We start from the raw sequence: 22324 nt of genomic DNA on the forward strand, positions 1-22324 counted from the left end.
GTTAGCGAGCGAAGCGAGCAAAGGTTAACAGAAAAGGTTCCATGTTTAAACAAGAGCAATTACTAATACGTAATACGTAACGTAAAAAAACCATTGCGGGGGGAAAACAGAAAAGTTCCATCTTTTCTTTTAGCATTGATAAATAATACTTTCATGAGATAATATTAAATGAAAATTAAAAAAAAAATAATACTTTAATAACTTTTCTCAGAATGGATAAAACGGTGTTTACCTTAGAATAAAATACTGTATTTCATGTCCATTTAAACAGAACTGGGGATTGCATAACATTTTTTTGTGAGACATTACTACTGTCAATTCTCATGACATTTATGATTAAAAAAAAAATATTATTGAAAAGCGAATTATGTTTTCAACTTCAATTATGTCAACTGTATACTACTTATGATATAATAAAAAAAACTGCACAGCCGAGTAGAAAACAAGTGTGGGAGACAACTCCTCATGCTGATGATTACGATTTGAACCGACGGATTTACACACTTTACCTTATTTTACAATTTAAAGTAGAACTGACTTTTGATTATTGGTAAAAAAAAGGAAAGATTCACCAGAGACATTAAGAGATATTATGCATGTTAATTTTAAATGTTAATATTGTTAAAAGTTAATAAACATGGAAATAACTAACAATTATGCTTAATAACTAAACATTTTTTTAATAAATCATTAATTAATTAATGGGATAAAATTTTTATTTCAATTCTTTGATTAAACTAATATAAATCTTGTCAACAAAAATGAAATAAAAATATCACAAGAAGTTTGAAATTTTTAATTAAATATATGCTAAAAAATTAATCATTAGTCATCTGCTACAAAAAAAAGTAAATAAGTATAACCCACCGGGTTGTTCTAGTGATAAACTCGTAGTAAATCACTTGATTCCGAAGTCAAAGTTCTCGGGTTCAAATCCTAATAAAGGTTTATTCCTTTATTAGGATTCCTTTATTAGTAATTCCTTTATTCACTTTATTCTACTTTTATTCAGATTTGAATACTCGATCGTGGATACCGGTGTTCTTTGGTGGTTAGGTTTCAGTTAACATACGTCTCAGGAATGATCGGCCTGAGTTTGATGAAGATTACATGTTTACCATTACAGAAAAATTACACTGATACGTTGTTAATGACTTTAATTATTGTTACAATTAAATAAAAGTATTAAAAAATTAATAAATATAATTCTTGAATGTATATTTCATTGATTAAAAACTTTCATGATTAATTCATAAAAACCTTTTTAATATTAAAATAGATATAAATGTATAATAATAAAAGTAATAAAATAATGAAATCTGTTATCTAAAATCAACAGTAGTTTTAAAATCCATTAATTTAATGATACAACTTTAAATGTCAAACTAAATTAGAACATAAAAATAACAGATTAGAACAATTTTTTAATAATCTTTAACTGTTTTATTTATTTATGTTTTTCAAAATATACATCTCTTTTATCTAGTTAAACAAAATGATTGGTTTTAATGGTAAATAATTTTACGTACTTTTGCAGAAAATTTTATTTCTCACGATATTAGAAATAAATATCACGATTACTACCATCAATTACTATGTTTGTATATTTTTTGCATATATCGCGATAAGTATAAGCAGTAGCAACCAACCTTTAGTAAAATAACCTGTATAATAATCTTCATTCTTGTAACATTCTCTATAGATTATCGTGACTGATTTAAAATTCTATTAAATTCACACACTTTTAATATAAAATAACGACACACTTACAATGTGCATTGTTTTTTTTCTAGTCTGCGTAAATGAATAATTTAAATTTAATTTAAACGCTCAGTAATGTAACACATAATTTCAGTACTGAATTAGAAAGAAATGTAAAAATTTCAGTGTATGAAAAGAATTACGAACTAAAAATGTTAATAAAATAAAAAAAACACGTTTTTCTGTTATTTGGGCAGCAAGATCAGTTAATTATCAAACCTTTATTAATATAAAGAAGGTACCTATCGTGCTTTATTGTAGACAATATTTACATTCAGATCGTTAACTGAATTCTTATGAAATAGGTGTTAACATTTTTCCATTTACATGAAAATTTTTTTTTTCCTGCGTTGTGCGTTTCTGTGCATAATTCTACGTTTCTTAAGAATATATTATTTAATCTAAATATGTTTCCTATACTGAAATGATATTGTTTTTCTAGTAAAGAGTATAAATTAATTTGTACGTTCCACTACTTCCAAGGTTCTGATTGTAAGATTGATATTCCTTGTAGCTTAGAACTTCCTTATAATCTGAATTTACTATTGTACGTCACAATAGTAAATTCAGATTAGAGAAGAAAGAAACGGGAAATAAATTTACTGTTCGGTAAGTCTGGCAAGAGATGAATTTTATCCTTAAGAATAGTTTTAAAATTTTTATAGTGATTTATTACTTATATCAGGTTGCCTACAGCTGTTGGACAAACAGTGGGACAACTTGGGACAGCAGAAATTTGAATAAAGTCAACTCTCTATGAAGATATCGATAATATTTATTACCTTCGATCAATAATTCAGCAATTAATGCTTATTTTCTCTGGAAATCATATTAACTTCCTCTTCATTATAATTTTATACAATTTGTTCCAATCTTCCTATTAGTTAAGTATGTAAATCTTACGCATTAATGGAAGCACCAGTCAGAATTCCTTTTTATTATTAAAGTTAACAAAACCAGTTTGTTCTCTAAAAGTGATCTTATCATAATGTCATGTGTGGGGCTAAATGTCATCTAAATTTTGATGAACCAGCTACTGATTTGCAACGTATATATATATATATATATATATATATATATATATATAATATTATTATTATTAATAAAACTTACACGAACAAAAAACTAGTTTGATAATAATTACCAAATAATTGTATTTTATTTTAGAAAATAACAAGATTTCATAAGGAATACTCGTATAATAATAAAAGAGGACAACACATTACGCAATTAAATAGTTATTGTAACAATGAAGACACGTTCTATTGATGTAAACAATATCTATTTCACATAATACCGTTTTCTCGTGCAGTTAATGGTATTTTCACGACTACAAAAAATACGTATCTTTTGTATCTGACTGTTTATTTTCTTTAACTTTATAACTGTGTAAATTGACTAACATGTATAATACAAAATTCAACATAATTTATATATGTTTCTTATAACGCACAAAACAAATTAGCGAATATAATTTACCGACAAGTAAGTAAATCAACTTATAATTAAAGCACGTTTTATTGCAATTTATAAGTTTAATAGGACTTAATAAAACCTTATTTTATTACATTTATAAATTTTATAATGTTTCAATAAAAACAAACTCCCTTATTACAAATCTCTTTTCACTACGAACAATGTATCTTTCATACCTTTTAATGCATCAATTCAAACCCTTTCATTTCTTTATAATCAACGTGTAGTTTATGAATAATAAAAAAAGTAATAATAATAATATTAAAGCTTTTATAATGAAATGAAACGGTAAAGTAAATATATGTAAATTGAAAATAAAATAATTTATAAAAGTAAATACGGCATGATTTATGAGCAATAAATCATACAGTTACATCAGGTAATTGTGGTAAGTTGAAAATATTATTACATAGTATTAAAACAATAAAAATGATTTAAAGTAAACATTTAAAAGAGAGGAAAAAATCTAAATAAAAAAAAAATAATAATTTCTTTCAAAAGAGAAATTAAATTTGAAAAAAACTATAATAAAGAAAGATATTAATGAGATACGTAATAGAATGTATATAATATAACTACATTTTTTTGTATCTTTAAATAAGAATTGTCTATAAGTAAACAATAAAATTCCTAAAAAAAAGAAATAAAAGTTAAAAAGACGCTTGAAAAAGGTTTGAAAAAAGTTTTATTTGGAAATCTACATACATAAATAATAATTTTTATACGTTCTAAAAAGAAAGAAAAAAATTACAAAATATTCTTAAGTGATGTTTGGAGCATTAAAATAATCAGAAAGACTAAAACAAAGCAGTGCTAAAAAAATAGATTTTTTGAAATTTGGTTTTTGTAGAAGAAAGACGAAAGTGATTTGATAAAAAATTAAATTTTTAGACTTTCGAGAGATTAAATTTTAGGACATTAGAGATAAAAGAAAGCTTATTGTATTAATAGAAAGAAGTGCTAATAAAGTGGTTCATTGATTGGTAGTTGGTAGTTAATTTAGTAATAGAAGAAAGTTAGAAAGTAGTAATCGTTATGAGAAACAAAGATTCGAATATACTCGTATGTTTGGCAAATAAAGATGTAGGATGATATAACAAAGTATTAAGTTAAGATTAAACATTATAGTGCAGAAATGAAAAGAAATGAGAAACTGAAATAACTTTGTGGCTGTTGGTAAAAATATAAAAACGAAATATTTTATTCTCCTACTGCGTTTTAATTTATATAAATATTTATTATTTTGACCTATAATGAAGTAAAAAACAAATATTTTAACATTACAGATGATACATTAAGCTCGTATTACCATATATCTATTGAATGAAGAAGATTAACCGGAATCATAGATTTATAGATTGAACCTGACATTATATATATTTGAAAGGTGAACCAGACAATTTTATGTGAGTGTACGAGGTCTGTAAATAAAGTAATGAGACTAGTTTTTTTGGCAGCCACAAACATGTACAAATGTTAAAATTGATATTTTAAATGTCAGAATGATTGCAGAACAATCGAACTTGAACCATACCACAGTCCATCAAATTTTTACAAACAACGATTGAACATAAAAAAAGTTTGTGAAAAATTGGCTTCAAAAACCTCACTGTTGAACAGAAAAAACAACAGGATGGAAGCGTGCCGAGATCTTATAGGGTAAAATGAAACTGATCCTGATTTTCTAAAAAAAATGTTATTACTAGTGATGAATCTTTGATATTTGAGTACCACCCAGAAACACAACGCCAGAGCAAGGAGTGGCACACTCCAAACTCATCACGTCCCAAAAAATCAAAAATGAGCAAATCAAAAACATGATAATTTGTTTCTTCGATAGTAATGACATTGTCCAAGACTTTTTGCTGACAGGACAGACTGTAAATCAATATGTTTATTGAAAGACTGCGAGTTGCTCGCGTGAGACCAGCCGTCAAAGAGAATGATGCATCATGGCAATGCACCTTGTCATACTGCACTCTCAATTAATGAAGTTTTGGCAAAGAAAAATATTCCTGTAGTTCCTCAACCACCTTATTCACTTGACTCAAACCGACCATCTGAAGGATATTTCAGTTTCTGAATTACAACACTATTATGAAGAATGGAAAAACCGTTATGTATAATTGGATTTTAAATAAAAAGTTAAGAAGGTGAACAAGTGAACATTATGGATTGAAGGTATAACCATTTCATATAATTTAATGAAATAATATTTTTTCTGTTGCGATGTTACATATAAAGAAATCGAATAGATACTTCTTCGTTTCAGGAGAATAATACTTCTCTTAAGATCTAAATTATCAGTAATTAAATAAACGATATAAGTATAATTTTTATACTTTGGTTTGGCAAGTATAATATCATCTTTGATGACTGGTGTTGCAGATCTTATTTCTTTGCCAGTTGTTACTACTGGCGATTTTCTTTTGTAGAATACAGTCAAGAAAAGTATGTTGGATTTGAAGAATATCAGATTATTCTACGGTGGGTTTTTAAATGGATTTATTTAAAAGATGTTCATTTAACATGTGGATTATCATCCCAGAACTCAATTCCTTTCGAGGACTAAATCGTGGAGGCAAGGTTCAAGTACTGCAACTGTATGAGCAGTTGTTGATCAATACCGGAGTTTCTGGTATCATTCGCGACAGGTAGTCCATCTAGTGAGATGGAGATAATATATCAAAATATTCATCTGGGTTGTATCGTGATTTGATTTAATTCTGCACTCGGTGGCTTCTATTTCACAATTTTATAGGTCAGACCTAGGTTCCCATGACGCATGCCTAGCTTGGTGAAGCTCTCTTATTCTTGGTTGCTTATGGTATGGTTAGAGCGATTGCCTCACACGGTATGTCGATTAAGTACAGTGAGGGTAGATTCTAGCGTATCTTAGGTTGAAGAGATTCACTCACAAAATGGTGAGAACTTGTATTTGTCAGGCGTGATACTATTGAGAGGTACACGCGCACTCAGTGCGAGTTGGATGGTACAATTTTCACATGCTTAAAATTGTCATTTTATTTCATTATCTGAAGAAATACCTAACGTGGACCCGAAGGCTAAAAGAAAAAAACAAAAAACTTGATGGTGGGCAAACGTTGATTTTGTATTGCTATAGAGAATATTTAAATATTCATAATTTTAAATAGTTCGACCGTGCGCTTCGTTCGTCCAGTCCAGAACAGTCACATTACAGGCGTATTCCCGGTTTATGTAACTAAAGAAAACTACTGCTTCTCAGCGATAGGGCGGTATATCGATAACCTGTGAAATCAGTTTTGTGAACACACAGAACGGCGATCCACATGTAAAGTATACTATGAGTTTTGCAAATTTTGAAAAAAAAAATATGCTTACTAGTAGATTATTTTTTACAGTTACTTTCACAAAATAAAAATAAATATTCGCTGCAATATAAATAAAGTATTTATGGATATTAACAACAATATTCACAATATGTTTACAACACATGCCAATCACTTAATTGAATTGAACGTCTGACTGAATTAGACACTATACTCATGTGCGTGCAAACTGATCCACATAGGCCTGCGCAAATCTTCATGGTGTGTTACATCAGCGCGCGCAACTTCCATAACTCTGAAAATACATCTAATCAGTTTCTTCTAACGCGCCAAAAGAAGTATAACTTCAAAAAAACCAATTTATTTCATTTGTATAACATTTTACTGAAATTAAAAACAAGATATATTATGCTTAATAAGATCCTAACCGTTTACAAATAAATTATGGTACAAATTAATTTAATTAAATTAAATTATAGTACAATTAAAGCACAAGCGAATTAATTACTTTTTTGTATTAATTAATCCTTATTAATTACTCTAAAACATTTCATCTTAATGCTCTTTTAGTTAGTGTAGACTTTGTATTAGTAGCTGGTGTTAGTATTGGTGAAGTTAAAAAAATCAGTAATGGGCTGCAACAGCATATTCATAGGCAGTTTACTTAATTCAAATTTCATTGAAAAATAAACATATAAATAATTGATTGCTATAATTAATTAAAAAATCCTTAAATGGTGAAAATAATGTTAGTTATTATACAGACGACGTTGGAGAGTACCTTTATCTAACTTATACTGGGCGTCTGCCAGTTATAAGATACTATAAAGAAAAAAAATGTCACATGGGCGCGATCATTGGACCTTGACGAAGAGAGGAAAGGTTATTTTTGCACTTAGAAATAAAATGATGAATTATTAGTTATAGTCATGCAGGGTAACTGACATGCAAAATATAAAGAAATGAAACCATCTGACATAGCATGAAACTATATAACATATGTTTAAAAAAGGTTATTAAAGTGAAATATAAAGTAACGTGTGCTATTTATAAATATATATATAAGGGAAGTAAAACATAAAAGAAGTTTAAAGATTAATCTTCTGCATGAATAGGGAAGCAGAAAAGACTAAAAGAATATTGAAAGAGAGAGTGAGAGGTAAATAATAACAGAGAGGTAATGATATTTGTGAAAGATTTTGTAAGCCGGACATTGTGTAGAGAGAAATACCGGACGAACTGCTGTTGGAACCAACTGACGTGAGCTGATAACGGTTATGTAAGATTATATGAAGTAACCTAAATTAAAATAGATGTTATGATTTTTATTATTACAACTAAAATTTTTTATTATAAATTACAGAAGATAAAGAATTACTGAAAACAATTTTTACATCATCACGCCTTTTCATGTTAGAAAAATACATCGAAAAAATAAAAGTATATAATTTTTATCACTGGAGTTTTTTAAAATCTCCTTTTTGTTATTATTAAACTTTTAAATAAACGTATACATTTTTTTTTAATAAAAAACATGTTTTGTTGTAACCTTTTTGAGGAAATTTTAAAACAATTGTTATTTACAAGTAATATTTACAACATTTACAACCATTATTGTTTATCGTAATTTATTGTTGTTTTCACTACAGTTTTTTAAAATCCCCTTTTTGTTGTTATTAAACTTTTAAGTCTGTTTTCCAAATTTTTTGTTACGATTTTTTTTTACTGATGAAATAATTCACCTTTGATGCTTGCAAAGAAGCTTGTTCATGGGAGTATAAGAATGGAAATTTGTAACGTATAAAAAATGCCATGGTTGTCTGAGATTTGAACCCGTGAACCTCCAGATGAAACGCCGCGACGCTACCTACCACTCCGCCCCGGAGATCGGAAATTTTATCTTTATATATTTATCTTTCTCATTGTGCTAGCTAATAATAACGTTAAAAATTATCTTGTTAGAATTGTATAAATTTTTTTGATTAGGACTTTAATATTCAAGTAACAAAAACAAAAGAAAAAAATTTCAATAATTACATTGATAAACATAATTTTTGTCTCCTAATATGTGATACATGATTTTAATCTGGTTTTTGATGTTGAAATCGGATATTAACTCAGAAACCTTCTTCACCTACCATTTTTGAAAAATTTTTAAATTTTAATTAAACGATTTTTTCATATTTCAACGTATAGTTAGCATTTTACGGTCCTATAATGTATTTTGTTAGCTCATTATTTATTATTTAACTTTGTTCACATAATTTGTAAGATATAAATAAACAATACTAGACAGAGAATTAAATCATAGTCAATAGTCACATATTATGACATCATATCGAATACTGAAAAGTGAGCCTTCGTGGACAAGATTAATCTTGTCTGTGCAGGTCAAACCATATAGCTGAAAACACAGCTGTTTTGTTTGCATTAAGCACTGGCTTTAGGAATTAATTAACTTTATTCAGTCTTATTGCTGTCTTAAGTTTGTTAACAGTGTAGTGTCATAATGCTTCGAAATTGTGTAAGTGATATGGATGCCTTTTTGTATGTATATTATGAGTTTACGGTAAAGTCAAATTGAAAAACATTACACACCTTTAATTAAAAAAGCATATCAATTGTTCTTTCAGTGTAAAATTGGTGATCAGGATAAGACATGGGCTCCTCATTTAGTATGCGCTAATTATTCTGTATATTTAAGAAAAGGGCTGAAATGTACACGAAAAGTTTTGCCATTTGGTGGACCTATGGTTTGGCGTAAACGCAATCAGTCCTCCACCTCTCAATGAAATTTTCCACTTCCTGAGCTACTTGTGAATGTATGTTTCGAAAGCAGCGATGAAAAATCAGGCAATACTGACAACAATGATTTTGATTTTGAATTATCTTGCAATAAGCCACATGTTATATTAGAAGGTGAATTGAATTACTTGGTTAGGGATTTAAATTTATCAAAAAAAAATCAAGCTGAACTGTTAGGATCAAGACTGAAAGGTTGGAATTTACTTTAAAAAAATACAATTATTTCGGGCTTTCGAAGCCGACAAAAAGAACTTTCTCTGTACGTTATTGATAAAAATAATTCAGTTTATTGCGCAAATATTGATGAGCTTATGTTGCACTTAGAACGGAAATTGCAATTACCTACGGAATGTAATATGTCTTTGAAAAAAAACATTTCCTCCACTCACTTCTGAAGTTTTTCCCGGACAATCTCGGAGACGTAAGAAACGAACACATTGAACCACCAAGACATTTCGGTGATGAAAAGCTGCTATAAAGGGAAATGGAATTCGATCCGATGGGACATGCTATCCTATTACTGTTGGACATTATTCGGGATGTGAGATGTGCCTGAGACTATTTATAAAAGAAAAACAGCATAGAAATCATTTTAACACAGATGTGGTCATGCAAAATTATAAATTTTACAGATTTTAACTACATTTTCCCTTAATTTTTTCTGAAGCGTAATTTATTTAAAACTAAGGTTGATAGAAAAATTGTATTTACAGATTTGTAATGTATCCAAAAAAGCATTTCAATAAATGGTATTTTACTTAACATTAAACATCTTATCTAACATATATCATCTTATCGTATCTAACATTAAACATTTTTTTTGTCTATCATTGTTATTTGTTTAGTTTTAGTTTCTAAGAGGTTCTTTGAGATCAGTAGTGATCATCTATCTATAGAATCATCTATCTATCGTAGAATGTTACGCCATCTTCAAAATGATTGGATTTGTTTCGCCTTTTACTTTTATTCGTTTAATTTCTATTTTTTTTTTTTTAAATTCACAGTTTCTTCATTTGATCTGTTTTTTTGATTCTTTGTGTGGCTGATGGGGATAATATTTAGTGTTTTCTTTGTCTTCTTTTTTTACGTTCTGGACTTGATCAAGCTTGATTAATGTTCTTTGAACTCATCATTGTATGTACTTTTTTATCTTTATTATATATTTACGTGATGATTCTTTAAGAAATTTCAATGAAAACCTCTCTTTGAATGTCATTTATTTTTTGTCATGAAATTTAATTATGGTTCCGGTTAATGGAAACTGATTGAAGATTAAAAAAAATTAAAATTAAAATACACTACTACAGCATATCTAAATTTCTATTAAATTTATCTAATAGTATCGGAGATTTTCAAGCCACAATTTCTATTCGTATATATATATATATATATATATATATATATAAATAAGGAAACCTGGTTTTAAGTCATGCGACCGAAGATAATACCGTACTTTTTTTTTGGAAAGTCGGTTATAAAGATAAATTTATAAACAAAATTATACTTAAAAACCATTTATAAAAATTGTAGTTAAAAATCTTAACTTAGATCGTCAGTTGATTGTTAAACATCTTTTAACACTGAGAAAAGGTTTTGTTAATGAAGAGAGAATAAAATCTGATGAAAAAATAAGAAATAATAATAAATATTAATTAATAAACAGTACTTACGAAACGCTAAAGGAGTAGATTTTTTAGAATAAATAAAACATTATGAAACGAGTATTTTTGCAGGATTATAGTGTTTCGTAACGATTAGTAAGTAACTACTTGTCAATTAATATTTATTATTATTTTTTCTTTCACTTATTTATTCGCTTATTTTTTATATAAACTTTTTCCGGTGATGATAATTGTTTAAATATTGAAATGGCATCTAGATTTGAAGTAAAGGTTTTTTAATGATTTTTGAAGGTAATCTTATTTTTAAACAAACTTTAGCATAACTATTTATTTTTATAAATAATACTAACAACATCGAACATTATATTTATTTTTATAAGATAAAACTATAAAAAAGGATTAATCTATAAAGGAATTAACGTTAATATTTTTATGAACAAAACTTAAGACGGATGTGAAAGGTTAATCTGGCTGGTAATTACTTCACAAAATCCTTTTATCCGATACCAAGAACTAATTTATTATTAAAAATAAAACTGGTTTAAACTTCACCTTTAAATTTAAGAAAGAATGAACAAAAAAAAAAAGAAATAAACATCTGTACAGAAAAAGAAAATCATTTAATTTATAAAAGATAAAAATTTGACAAATCGTAGAAAAGTTGGGATTTTGTTAAATAATAGGTAATTTTATAACGAACATTCAATTTATTTGTTATTTTTTAACTATTTTAATCTAACTATGATTACAGAACGTGACTCTTAAAAATCTTTCACACTATAACCGGGAATTAAACCCAAGATCTTCAGTGTAACAGATGACCAAGCAACTTGTGCAACTAAGATGGTATGATTATTATATTAATGAAATCTGATGTGGACCCCCCCCCCCCATGACTTCCTTGTGTGCCTTTTAAATAAAACACATTTTTTGCTGTACTTCATTTAAATTTATTTCATTTGAAAGTGAGGTACGATCCTCTAATTCTTTAATAAAGTGGACAGTTACACAATCGCTAAAATATTAGTTTTCGTTAACATAAAATATTTATACAATTATTAATTCAACAATCTTACCTGAAATATTAGGGTAGAGTACAAGTCCCTTTATTACTCTTTAAATAAATGTAAGTCTTATATCTATCTAATACTATTGTTTTAAATTATTATGATGTAACCATCAACAAAATGAAAACAAAAACGAATAATCAGATGTTTCACCAAATCTGATGTAGATACCACATGACTTGTACGCCTATGGAATTACATATACACATATTTTTAAAATGAAAAGTTCATAAAATTTTATTTCATTAGTAACTTCTGATATTTTTTCATTTTTTTTTATTTTTATTGTTATTATTGAATTATTTATTGTAATTTTTTTTTTGCAATCAGAGGTTAATAATTATTAATAAATCAATATATTTAAATTAAAAAAGAGGAGTCAGATTCGAAACGATGTGCCTTCTCCATATAAGATCCAAATATTTCATTAATTAAAATTTCATTTGGCTATAACTCTGGAACCAATGAAAATAAGTACCACTTCTAATATATCGTTGAAAAGCTCTCAAGACATTAAAATTGAAATATGTGAATTAAAACATTATAAAACATTAAAATCATAACAACCGGTCATCATTGTATATTTTATCATCAAAATCATTGTTATGATTTTAATATTTTATAACGTTTTAATTTTAATGTCTTTAAATTGTATGAAAACTTATCTGCTGATCATGGTAATAACCGAAAGTACTAGACAAATTGTTGGTAAGGTTGATTTTCATTTAATTTTTTATCAAACTAATCTTGTATAACAACGGTATAAAATGTGTGAAAAATTTAACATAAATTTAATTAAAAAAACATTACAAATACCGATTTAAGAAATTATTAAATAATAAATAAGAAAATTTATAATCATATCAACAAACAATATAATTATAGTAATAAAATTACCAATTCTTGATCTTGTTGGTGGCAGGTTGTCCAACTTAGGAGCTTGGAAAATACGAGCTGTAGCATTTTCTGCTACTACTACTACAATATAAAATACGAACAGACTGACGACTAACGGTGGCGGTAAAGTTGGCATACTGATAATAAAAAAATATCACACAAGATAGTTCATAACAAACAACGGTACAGAACAACGCACAGCACTAACACCGTTAATAAACAAACTACTTAGAACACTGACCAAGCTTGGACCGGGGAAAGCAACCAGCTGAGAACTCTCCCCTCTTAGTGTTCAAACCGACTCCATGAAATTTTAACATCCATCTGTTGTATTAAGAATACCTTACGATAAACATTCCCAAGGACCTTGCTAAAACACGTTCTATTGGTAGTTACAACTAACGCTAAGTGTATATATCTAACAGTATTTAGAAATTAAATCCAGTTATATTGTTATAAAAAAAATAATATAAAAAAATTAATTTCCTTTCTTACACAAAGATATTTCCTTTCCTATGATGCTGTTACATAAATTATACAAATATAAATGATGATTATAGTTAGTGTTTTTGTTTCTCATTTTTTTTTTTTTTTACATAACACTTAAAACAGTTGTTTTTTTAGAAGGGTGTTAAACATATTACTATTAGAATCTTTACACAATCTTTCTGTTACATACTTAATTTTACTTTCAAAAGAACATATAAAAAATAATTTTGTATTTATTACAGAGGTTTCTCACTCGTTAAAAATGTATAATGATATAACGATAAAGGTACTGTAATTTTCTTCATAATTTTCTCCAACCAGGTTTAAAAATTAAAACTGTAATCAAGTTAAACTAAGAAATATTTCATCTACATCAATTTAATTCTTACTCTGACTGTAAGGGCTACAGACAACGTAACTTTAATTGAAGTTTAACTGTTCACAGCAATTTACTTTCTTTTATTTTTTTAAGTTAGAGATTTTCAATTCGACTTGTATGTATTAATGTCTCTCAAACTTTGGCCTAATTTCTGCTTCAAGGCTAAAACGAAACCGTACTGAAATTCTTGAAACGTAAATAGAGAGGTAAATTTAATAGTTTCGTATGGTTTTTCACTTGAAAAATTTTCTACATTTTTTTTTCCAAAATTCTATTTGTTTATTGTTATACAATTATCACTACTTTTGCTGGCCTTTCAAAGCCATCCTATATATAACACATCTCCTTAACAGCATCCTGCATACTACGTGCTTCCCGACAGAGTGAAAAGTTTCACAAATGGTCATGATTCCGAAACTAGGTAAAGTGGTGCATGAGGTATCTTCGTGTAGATCTAAAACGTTTGAGAAACCCTTTCTTCAGAGGTTGTGGCCTGTTCTTGAACATGGTCATGTTTGTGACTATTAGTTCAGCTGCTTCCGAGGTGGTCACTTTAATATTGAGCAAACGCATACACTTGAGGTTGTAAAACTGATCCATGTCAGGTTCTGTTTTATATTCTTATCTTCACAGCGGACTTTCCGACTACGGTCAATGTCACTGTTCTTTCTTTTGCCGATGACACGGCTCTTCTGGCTGTCGATGTTGACTCTCAAGTAAACGACAATCTGAATTAGACCAAATCAACGGATGGCTGTTAAGTTTGAGGATTACAGTTAATCAAGCGAAGTCGAGTCATATGTCATTCGCAATGAGGAGAGGAGACTGCTCAGCTGTCCATCTCAAAGATGTTTTGATACCACATGCTCAAAATGTACGGAATCTTGGTCTTCATCTTGATCACGTAAGAGAAAAGAACTGAATATTAAGTTTAATAAATGTACTGGTTGCTGAGCAAGAGGTCACAGCTTTCACTATCCAACAAACAGTTATTGTACACTACAATCCTGAAACCGATTTGGACCTATGGGATACAGTTTTGGGGTACAATAAGCAGCGGTATCGTCGAGATTATACAGCGATTCCAAAATAAATTACTGAAGAGCATCACGGAGGCGCCATGGTTCGTAATAAACAGTGAAATCCACGAATACCTGGGTTTACCGTATGTTCCAGAAGAAATACAGCGCTTCGGTACAAAATATAGATTGCGACAAAACAACTACGTAAACAATTTAGCTTAATAACCTTGTAGACAATAGTGAAGACGTTAGAAAGTTTTATATAGGTCTAATACGATTCCACGTATTAGACCTTGGTGACTTTATGTGATTTAAAGTGGAACTGCATCAACTTAGATAATTGTCGGATTTTATGTTGATTAGTTATCTGATAAATTTATTGTATTTATATTACTTTTTACTACTTCTTCTTTTATCTAGTAGTAATATATAATTCAGTTTATCTACCAATTTCACATATTGCATTGTTTAAATCTATTAAAGATTCTTAACTATTTTATTATTTCAATCAGAATAAATAATATAACAAAATAAAATTTATTTAAACAGTTTTACGATAAAACGTTTTAGGTAACATTTTTGATTATCTTGTACCTGCTCTCTCATCAAATTGCATATAAGCAATGTTTAAACGTTCCATATAATAAGAAAAAAAAATTTATAAAACCCTTACCGGCCCGACTTCATTTATTAAACAAGGAATAATTATAAGAATGATATTATTTCTGTAAATGTGATATGTATTACATATAAATGAAATCGGACCGGTAAGAGTTTTGTAAACAAATTTTATTTATTTTTTTGCTTATTATATGGAACGCTTAAACATTGTTTATTATCTATTATTGTATATCTATTGTCTATTACATATGTTTAACACGTTTTTTTTTTTAAATAAAATTCTAAAGTAATAACAGATTTTGATAATAGAAATGTAGTGTTGTCTTACCTTTTTTGATATCAGTATAGTTTTGTTAAAAACAGTTTTATTTATATTACAGAAATTTTTGTTTTTTGAGTGGCAGAAATGATATCTGCGAGATTTACCGTACGATTTATAATTTCATTGTAATTTTTATGATTTCATTACGTTTTGTTAGGTTATTCTTTAATTTTTTTTATGAATTACTGATTGTTATCTTATGGATTTATTATTAAAAATTTAATAATAATAAAATGGAAAATCAAATGGTTCAAAATAAAATGGTTCATCAAATGGAAAAAAAAATGTTGTCTAACAAAATTAGAGGTATTTTTTGAAAGTATTCTTTATTGCTAATCTAATTGAACTGAAATATAATGTTTTCGCGCTTACTTTTTCCCCCATTTTAATTTCGCTGTTAGGTTAGGTCATGTCTAGAACTGTAAACTTAATTCGTTGAAAGGAACTCCGTGAAATATTTACTTTTTTATCACGTGATGGTTAGCTTTTATTATAACTTGAATTTGAATTATTTAATCAATTTAATGAAAATGATTTTTTTTACGGTTTATAATTTGCTTGAATTTAACAATCTGTTTTTGTATTATTGGTTTGTATATAGCAAAAAAAAAGCAAAGATTTTTGAAGTGAAGATTAGAATGATTTCCATTATCAGTAGAGCACGAGTTCTTACATCGTATTTTATGTTCCAATCTTATTATTTCATTCATTAAAAAACGGCAATTTCATAATTTCTTTTATATAGGGACTGTTACTTGTCCGCCAAATACACGTCTTCAAAGCATTATGATTATTTTATTCAAGAAGTTGTAATATAGAATCGAATTCTAGAAGAATTAAGTACTTAATAAAATATCGAAATTCCTTTGGAACCTAAGTAAACGTCTTTATAATACGAAGAAACATATAATGTATTATGATACTGTAATTATATAGAGAAGTGCAGAGTTATTCTTTTATGGTAGAATCGTTACTAGGTTTAGTCACAAATCCATTTGTAGCGCTTCATTTTCTATAACTATGAAAATTATTAAAATGAAATATAACAAAATTTATTATTTCTTTTTTTTAACTTTTTTCTCTAAGTGAAAATGAAGAGTAATTAAAATAAATCATTTTTTTTTGTAAAAATGAATCACATACTGGGAAAAATGTTAGTTTCTTCCCCATAGTTTTATTTATGTATTTGAACCTTTTTTCCCCTTAATGACAGAATAAAAATTAGTATTGCAATATAACTTAGTGAAATTGTAAATTTTTATAAAATTAATTTTTTGTAAAATTACATTTTTATTAGTATGCATTTTAGATTTTGTTTTATACAAATTTTTCTAAAAATTACAACTAAGATCGCTTTTTAAGGATGTTGCTTTTATAAGGATTTGAATACTAGTTGGTGTACCGGTGGTGTACTTTCTTTTTCCTGTTTAGCCTCCGATAACTACCGTTTAGATAATACTTCAGAGGATGAATGAGGATGATATGTATGAGAGTGTAAATGAAGTGTAGTCTTGTACATTCCCAGTTCGACCAATCCTGAGATGTGAGGTTAATTGAAACCCAACCACCAAAGAACACGATCTAGCATTCAAATCCATGTACCGGTGGTGTACTAGTTGGATACCGGGGTTCTTTGGTGGTTGGGTTTCAATTAGCCACACGTCTCAGGAACGGTCGGCCTGAGTATGATCAAGATTACACGTTTATCGGTACATTACACTGATAAGTAGCTAATGACTTTATTTGTTGATGCGACATAAAAAATATATTAAAAAAAAAGAATGGTTTTAATTTTAATTTATTTATGTTTTCATAACGATTGTCAGTTGAAGTATAACTATTAAATAATAAATCTATCCTTTAAATTATTAAAGTGAATTAATTAACATTAAGTGGCTGTTAACATACAAAGAAGATAAAACCTTTTAAAATTGATTGAAACGAAAGTTGTAAAATAATTCATAATATACCATTTAAAGGTAACGATGTTCAGATATTAAGTCATTATTTAATGTTAAATACTTCTTTTTTTTTATTAAAGTATAATAGATTAATTTATCTGATGTTACCAACCATGACAGGAGAAAATTTATTTTCATTGGTTCGATAATAATATCAGTTAATCAAAACATACGATCGGGCTAAAGTAGATAAAGATAAAAATCTATTGTGAATTTATTAACAAAAATAATTAATTTCTAATTAAAAAATCCAATTTAGGTTAACAAAATTGTACTTCTCTAATCAGCGTGAGCATGAAAATAAAATAAAAACGTACACGACGTTGACTTTACTTTCACTTTTATATTCTTAAAGAGAAAAATGATAAGACTTAATATAAAATCAATGAGTAAGTCCGGTTCATAATCCACACTCTTTACAAAGAAAATAATACTTTTTCAGATTGAAATTTGTCTGGCTCTTTGTTTATTTTTAAATCAATTTTTTGACCCACAGTAAATTCTGAATACAACATATTTGAACGTTTTATTTTTCAATTGATAAAAAGCCTATTTCAGATTATTATTATTATAATACAGAATGTCCCACTAAGAAACGGAGAAACTTTTAGAACATGTTCTACTGGTGAAAATAATGTTTTTAAGTCTGGAAACGCTTTATTTTTGAGTTACAGCTAGCAAAAGATTTCGCCCGGATTTCAGTTCTTCTAATAAAAAGAAGCACTACTATAATTTTTGGGAGCCAAATTAAGGAGTAAAGTGATGGTTTCTTATATAATTTGAGCTTGGAAATAAGATAAAACAGGTCCCAGAACTGAGAACTCAAGTTGTTTTTAAGATATTCAATGATACACAAAATGAAAAAATGTCTTTTTTTAGGTTTGTAATACAATATCTTTGTTAAATAACTAATAAATACGGAAGATTTAGTAAAAAAAAAAACTTGTAGTGAATTTAATTCTAAGAAAATTAATGTAAATACAGCCAAAAAAAGTGAATAAAAACTTAAAAAAATTTTTTTTTATTGAAGAAAAACAAACAAAAAATAGACAGAAAATTGTATTATTCATTCTGTACCTAATAAACGTTATTCGTAATATAACAAACAAAAAATAATACATGAAATGATAATTGGTAACAGAATAACAAATCTATGTTGGAATAATTATTAGATACTCTGTATTAAGTTCTAATTTAATAAATAATTTCAAATTTTCAATCTTTTTGCTATTTTTTTTCTTTTATTATTGTAATAATGCTTTAGAATATATTAACTCAAAGTTTTTGAGAGCTTGCCGAGAATTAGTAGGAATGTATTCAAGAGCAGAATATAAAAACTGACAAAAAATACTTAGAATGCATGAGAAAATAGTACAAAAACTAAAAGTATAGGACAGAAAGGAATAAAAGGAAAATAAAATTTTACTGTTGAACATAAGAGATGTGCTAGGTAAAGAGACAGTTGTGGGTATAATACAAGTTGTCTCAAAATGTGTGCACATTTATTACATTTCATCAAATAATAAATCAAGGTTCGTTTTTAAAGGTAATATTTAATTACAGGCATTTTCATAATAAATCGCATAAAAGTTTAGTTGAAAATAATGAAAATATATTAATTTATTTTTGTTAATATATTCTCGTACACTAACACAATGATGAATACAGTTTCTCACCATCTAAGCAAACGTATAAGATAACTGCTACGAACACAGTTTAATCAAGTGATTTAACAAATAATTGACTGTTTATTTCTTCTGTTCCAAGTTATTTTAATCTTATTAATTACAACAAATCTAAATTTATTACAAGTTACATAGAAATAATATGTGTTTTTGTCATGAGACATTAAAAAAAAATTGAGACGTAAAAATTTATCTTATATTTTTTGAAAATGATACTTGATTTAATCAAGGAAATCTCCTTATCAAGTACCCTTGGTAAAACAATTTTATAATCTGATGCGTTCTTCCTTATTACTTTAACTAGTTTATTTTATTAATATATTTAATTTAATTAAGTTGAATCACCAAATGTGGAATAAATTTGGCAAGAAAATTATGAATCAATTTTTCTTTTATCAAAAGATACTAAACAATATTTGAGTTATATATAAAAATATTATTAAAATCCAAATTTAAAAAAAAAAAATCTGGCTCAACCTTTATTGTTACTGTAACATAGGTAAAGCGCCTAGGTACAAGAAACACCTGCCAAAATTTATTTCTACGAGAGTAGTGATGTCAATTATAAAATGTTGTTCATACTACTTTTGGTACATTTCTTTTCTAGAACTGAATTCTTCACTAAATGTTACAAATTAAATAGATTCTTTACTGGTAATAACTTTTTACACACAAGGAACAAGGATATTCTCAATTACGAACACACGCTCTGTTCATCACAGACCGTTGGGTAATTAGTGCATTAAATTGGTTTTTATCCACTAAAGTACTGTATATTGAAAACTTCAACTTTTACTATAGCATTAAAATATTAAACTGCTGATGTGCAATTGCAAGTTGCTGATTATAATAGAAGATGTCACTTGTAATATCTAGATTTCGGTAGGGTTGATCATGTTGATTTACAACAGTATATTCGGCTCGTGGAAAAAACGCAATGAGGAAGGCTACAGGAAGTACTTCACTCCCCACTTTCCCTAAAAAGATGGATAAGCATTTTTTTCTTTTTTAGGAACTTTTGATATACGAGTATGTCAACTCATCTACAATCGTTACGAATATGATGGTTTATACACGAATGTCCTATACAATGAGAAAAAAATAAATAATTTAATTTTATAGAAAACTTTTTGAAAAAATATTACGTAATGCAATAAAATGATCAGTAGATTTGAAAGAACACGAAATATGAAATAATAATTTAGTAAATGTTTTTATTTATCATCCGTATATACTTTGTAAGTACGTAATATCAGAAAACATATAGTTTTTTTAAATGATTATGATAATATAGCCAACACAAAATCTTGAAAAAGCAGATGACCTAGTGATATTTGTTAATTTTAAGGATTACTCTCATCGTTTAATAGTGATCATCATTTTAAAATACCTTCTGGCATTTCATCTTAAACAAAAAGAAACTGTCAGAATTAAATGACTAGAAGAAGTATACCTTGAAACTTTTGTTTTTACCTATTATAAATGACTAAGAAAATTATTCAGAAATGTAAGAAATTTACATAAGTATTACTTGTATAAGTGTTTATTAGTCAATAATAAGTATACAAAATAATTTATTCCATTGCATAAAAACGAAGCTCCGAAATGCTATTAAAAAATTATCTATATTAGTAAAAAAAATTTGCTTAATTATATATTTTCGGATAAATTACAATGATTACTGTAATAATCGAATTCTTTTAAGTTTTACAGCAATGTTATAACCAGTATTTGTAATTCTTCATTTATTGTAAACGAGTACAAAAAAATTCCTCCCATTGTAAAATATCTCGATACACAGTTATCGTTTTTCATAAATTTCTGGCTGTTAATAAAATTAATCTATGAAATTATTAATAAATTAAATAAAAGTTATACATATGTACATTTGTAGGCTATCAGAATTTCCTGATAGTCAAAATAAAAACTATATGTTTCACAATTTTTTCTAGTTTTTTTTTTTTAAATTGAGTTTTCATCAGACATCTAATTCGTTAAACCGTGTAAACTTCTCCGACCAAGAATTTTTCATTTATAAAAATTACTTTGCTTCCTGGTGAATAATAAAATTTTCCAAAATGTTTATGTTATCCATGTATTTTTATCAAATATTTGCAAAAAGCCTAAACATATGGAAAAAATAATGAGGAAATTATTATAAAAACGATATTAAGAAGTCTTGGTCTATTTTCCTCTATATTTTGACATGAAAGGTTTAGAGTAGTACGGAAAATATGACCGAATCAATCCAAGAATAGTTAGCAGAGAGAACGTAACATAATAGATAAGCAATGCTAGAATGTTTCCATCACAGATAGAAAATAAATTAATATTTTTTATATAACATGTATATTACTGTATATTTACCTGCAAGAATATGTTTTTAATCTAATTTTATACATTAGCAAAGATTAAAATAATTAATTAAAAAGAAAATTTCAACCATAAACACATACAATATAATCTTTTAATACAAAGCCCTGTTGCCAAATTTCGTTAGTTGTTTCTATTACACAATAGGAGCTGAACACGCAAAGGTGACCAGATATCGCCCTCAATTATAACAGATGCAGAAATATGTAGCGACTTGGCCTAAACTGTCTAGACTGTCAGATAATGACCCTGAAAAATTTACTTTCGAATGTACTTAGGGCTATTATGCACTTTCATATTTTTGTCCTAAAAAAATGACATATTTAAAATATTGCTTAAACGTAAACGCACCGTAAACTCTTTTTTTTCTAAAGATACAAAACATTAATAAATATTTAAATTTCTAGCATTACCCGATTATATAACATTAAAATGTGATAGAAAATAAAGTAAATAGGTTCAGAAGTCATCTAAGAAGTGACAAATAAATTTATTAAAAAGCGACAATAATATGGTTAATTGTTACGAAAGCG

General features: G+C 27.3%; 1 protein-coding gene across 4 annotated transcripts in view; it reads right to left on the reverse strand.

The window, feature by feature from the left end:
- Positions 1 to 22324, reverse strand: part of LOC142326836 (salivary C-type lectin 2-like) — a 306085-nt gene that overhangs the window by 64379 nt on the left and 219382 nt on the right. The window contains exon 1 of one of the 4 annotated variants that reach the window (XM_075369568.1): positions 12940 to 13100. The exons of the other annotated variants lie outside the window; for them this stretch is intronic. Coding sequence (XP_075225683.1) covers positions 12940 to 13075 — 136 coding nt within the window. The 5' untranslated portion in view covers positions 13076 to 13100. Of the gene's footprint in view, positions 1 to 12939; positions 13101 to 22324 lie in introns of those variants that run through there. 4 annotated transcript variants of the gene reach the window in all.

Source organism: Lycorma delicatula, chromosome 6 (assembly GCF_047948215.1).
Source record: "Lycorma delicatula isolate Av1 chromosome 6, ASM4794821v1, whole genome shotgun sequence".
NCBI lineage: Eukaryota > Metazoa > Arthropoda > Insecta > Hemiptera > Fulgoridae > Lycorma > Lycorma delicatula.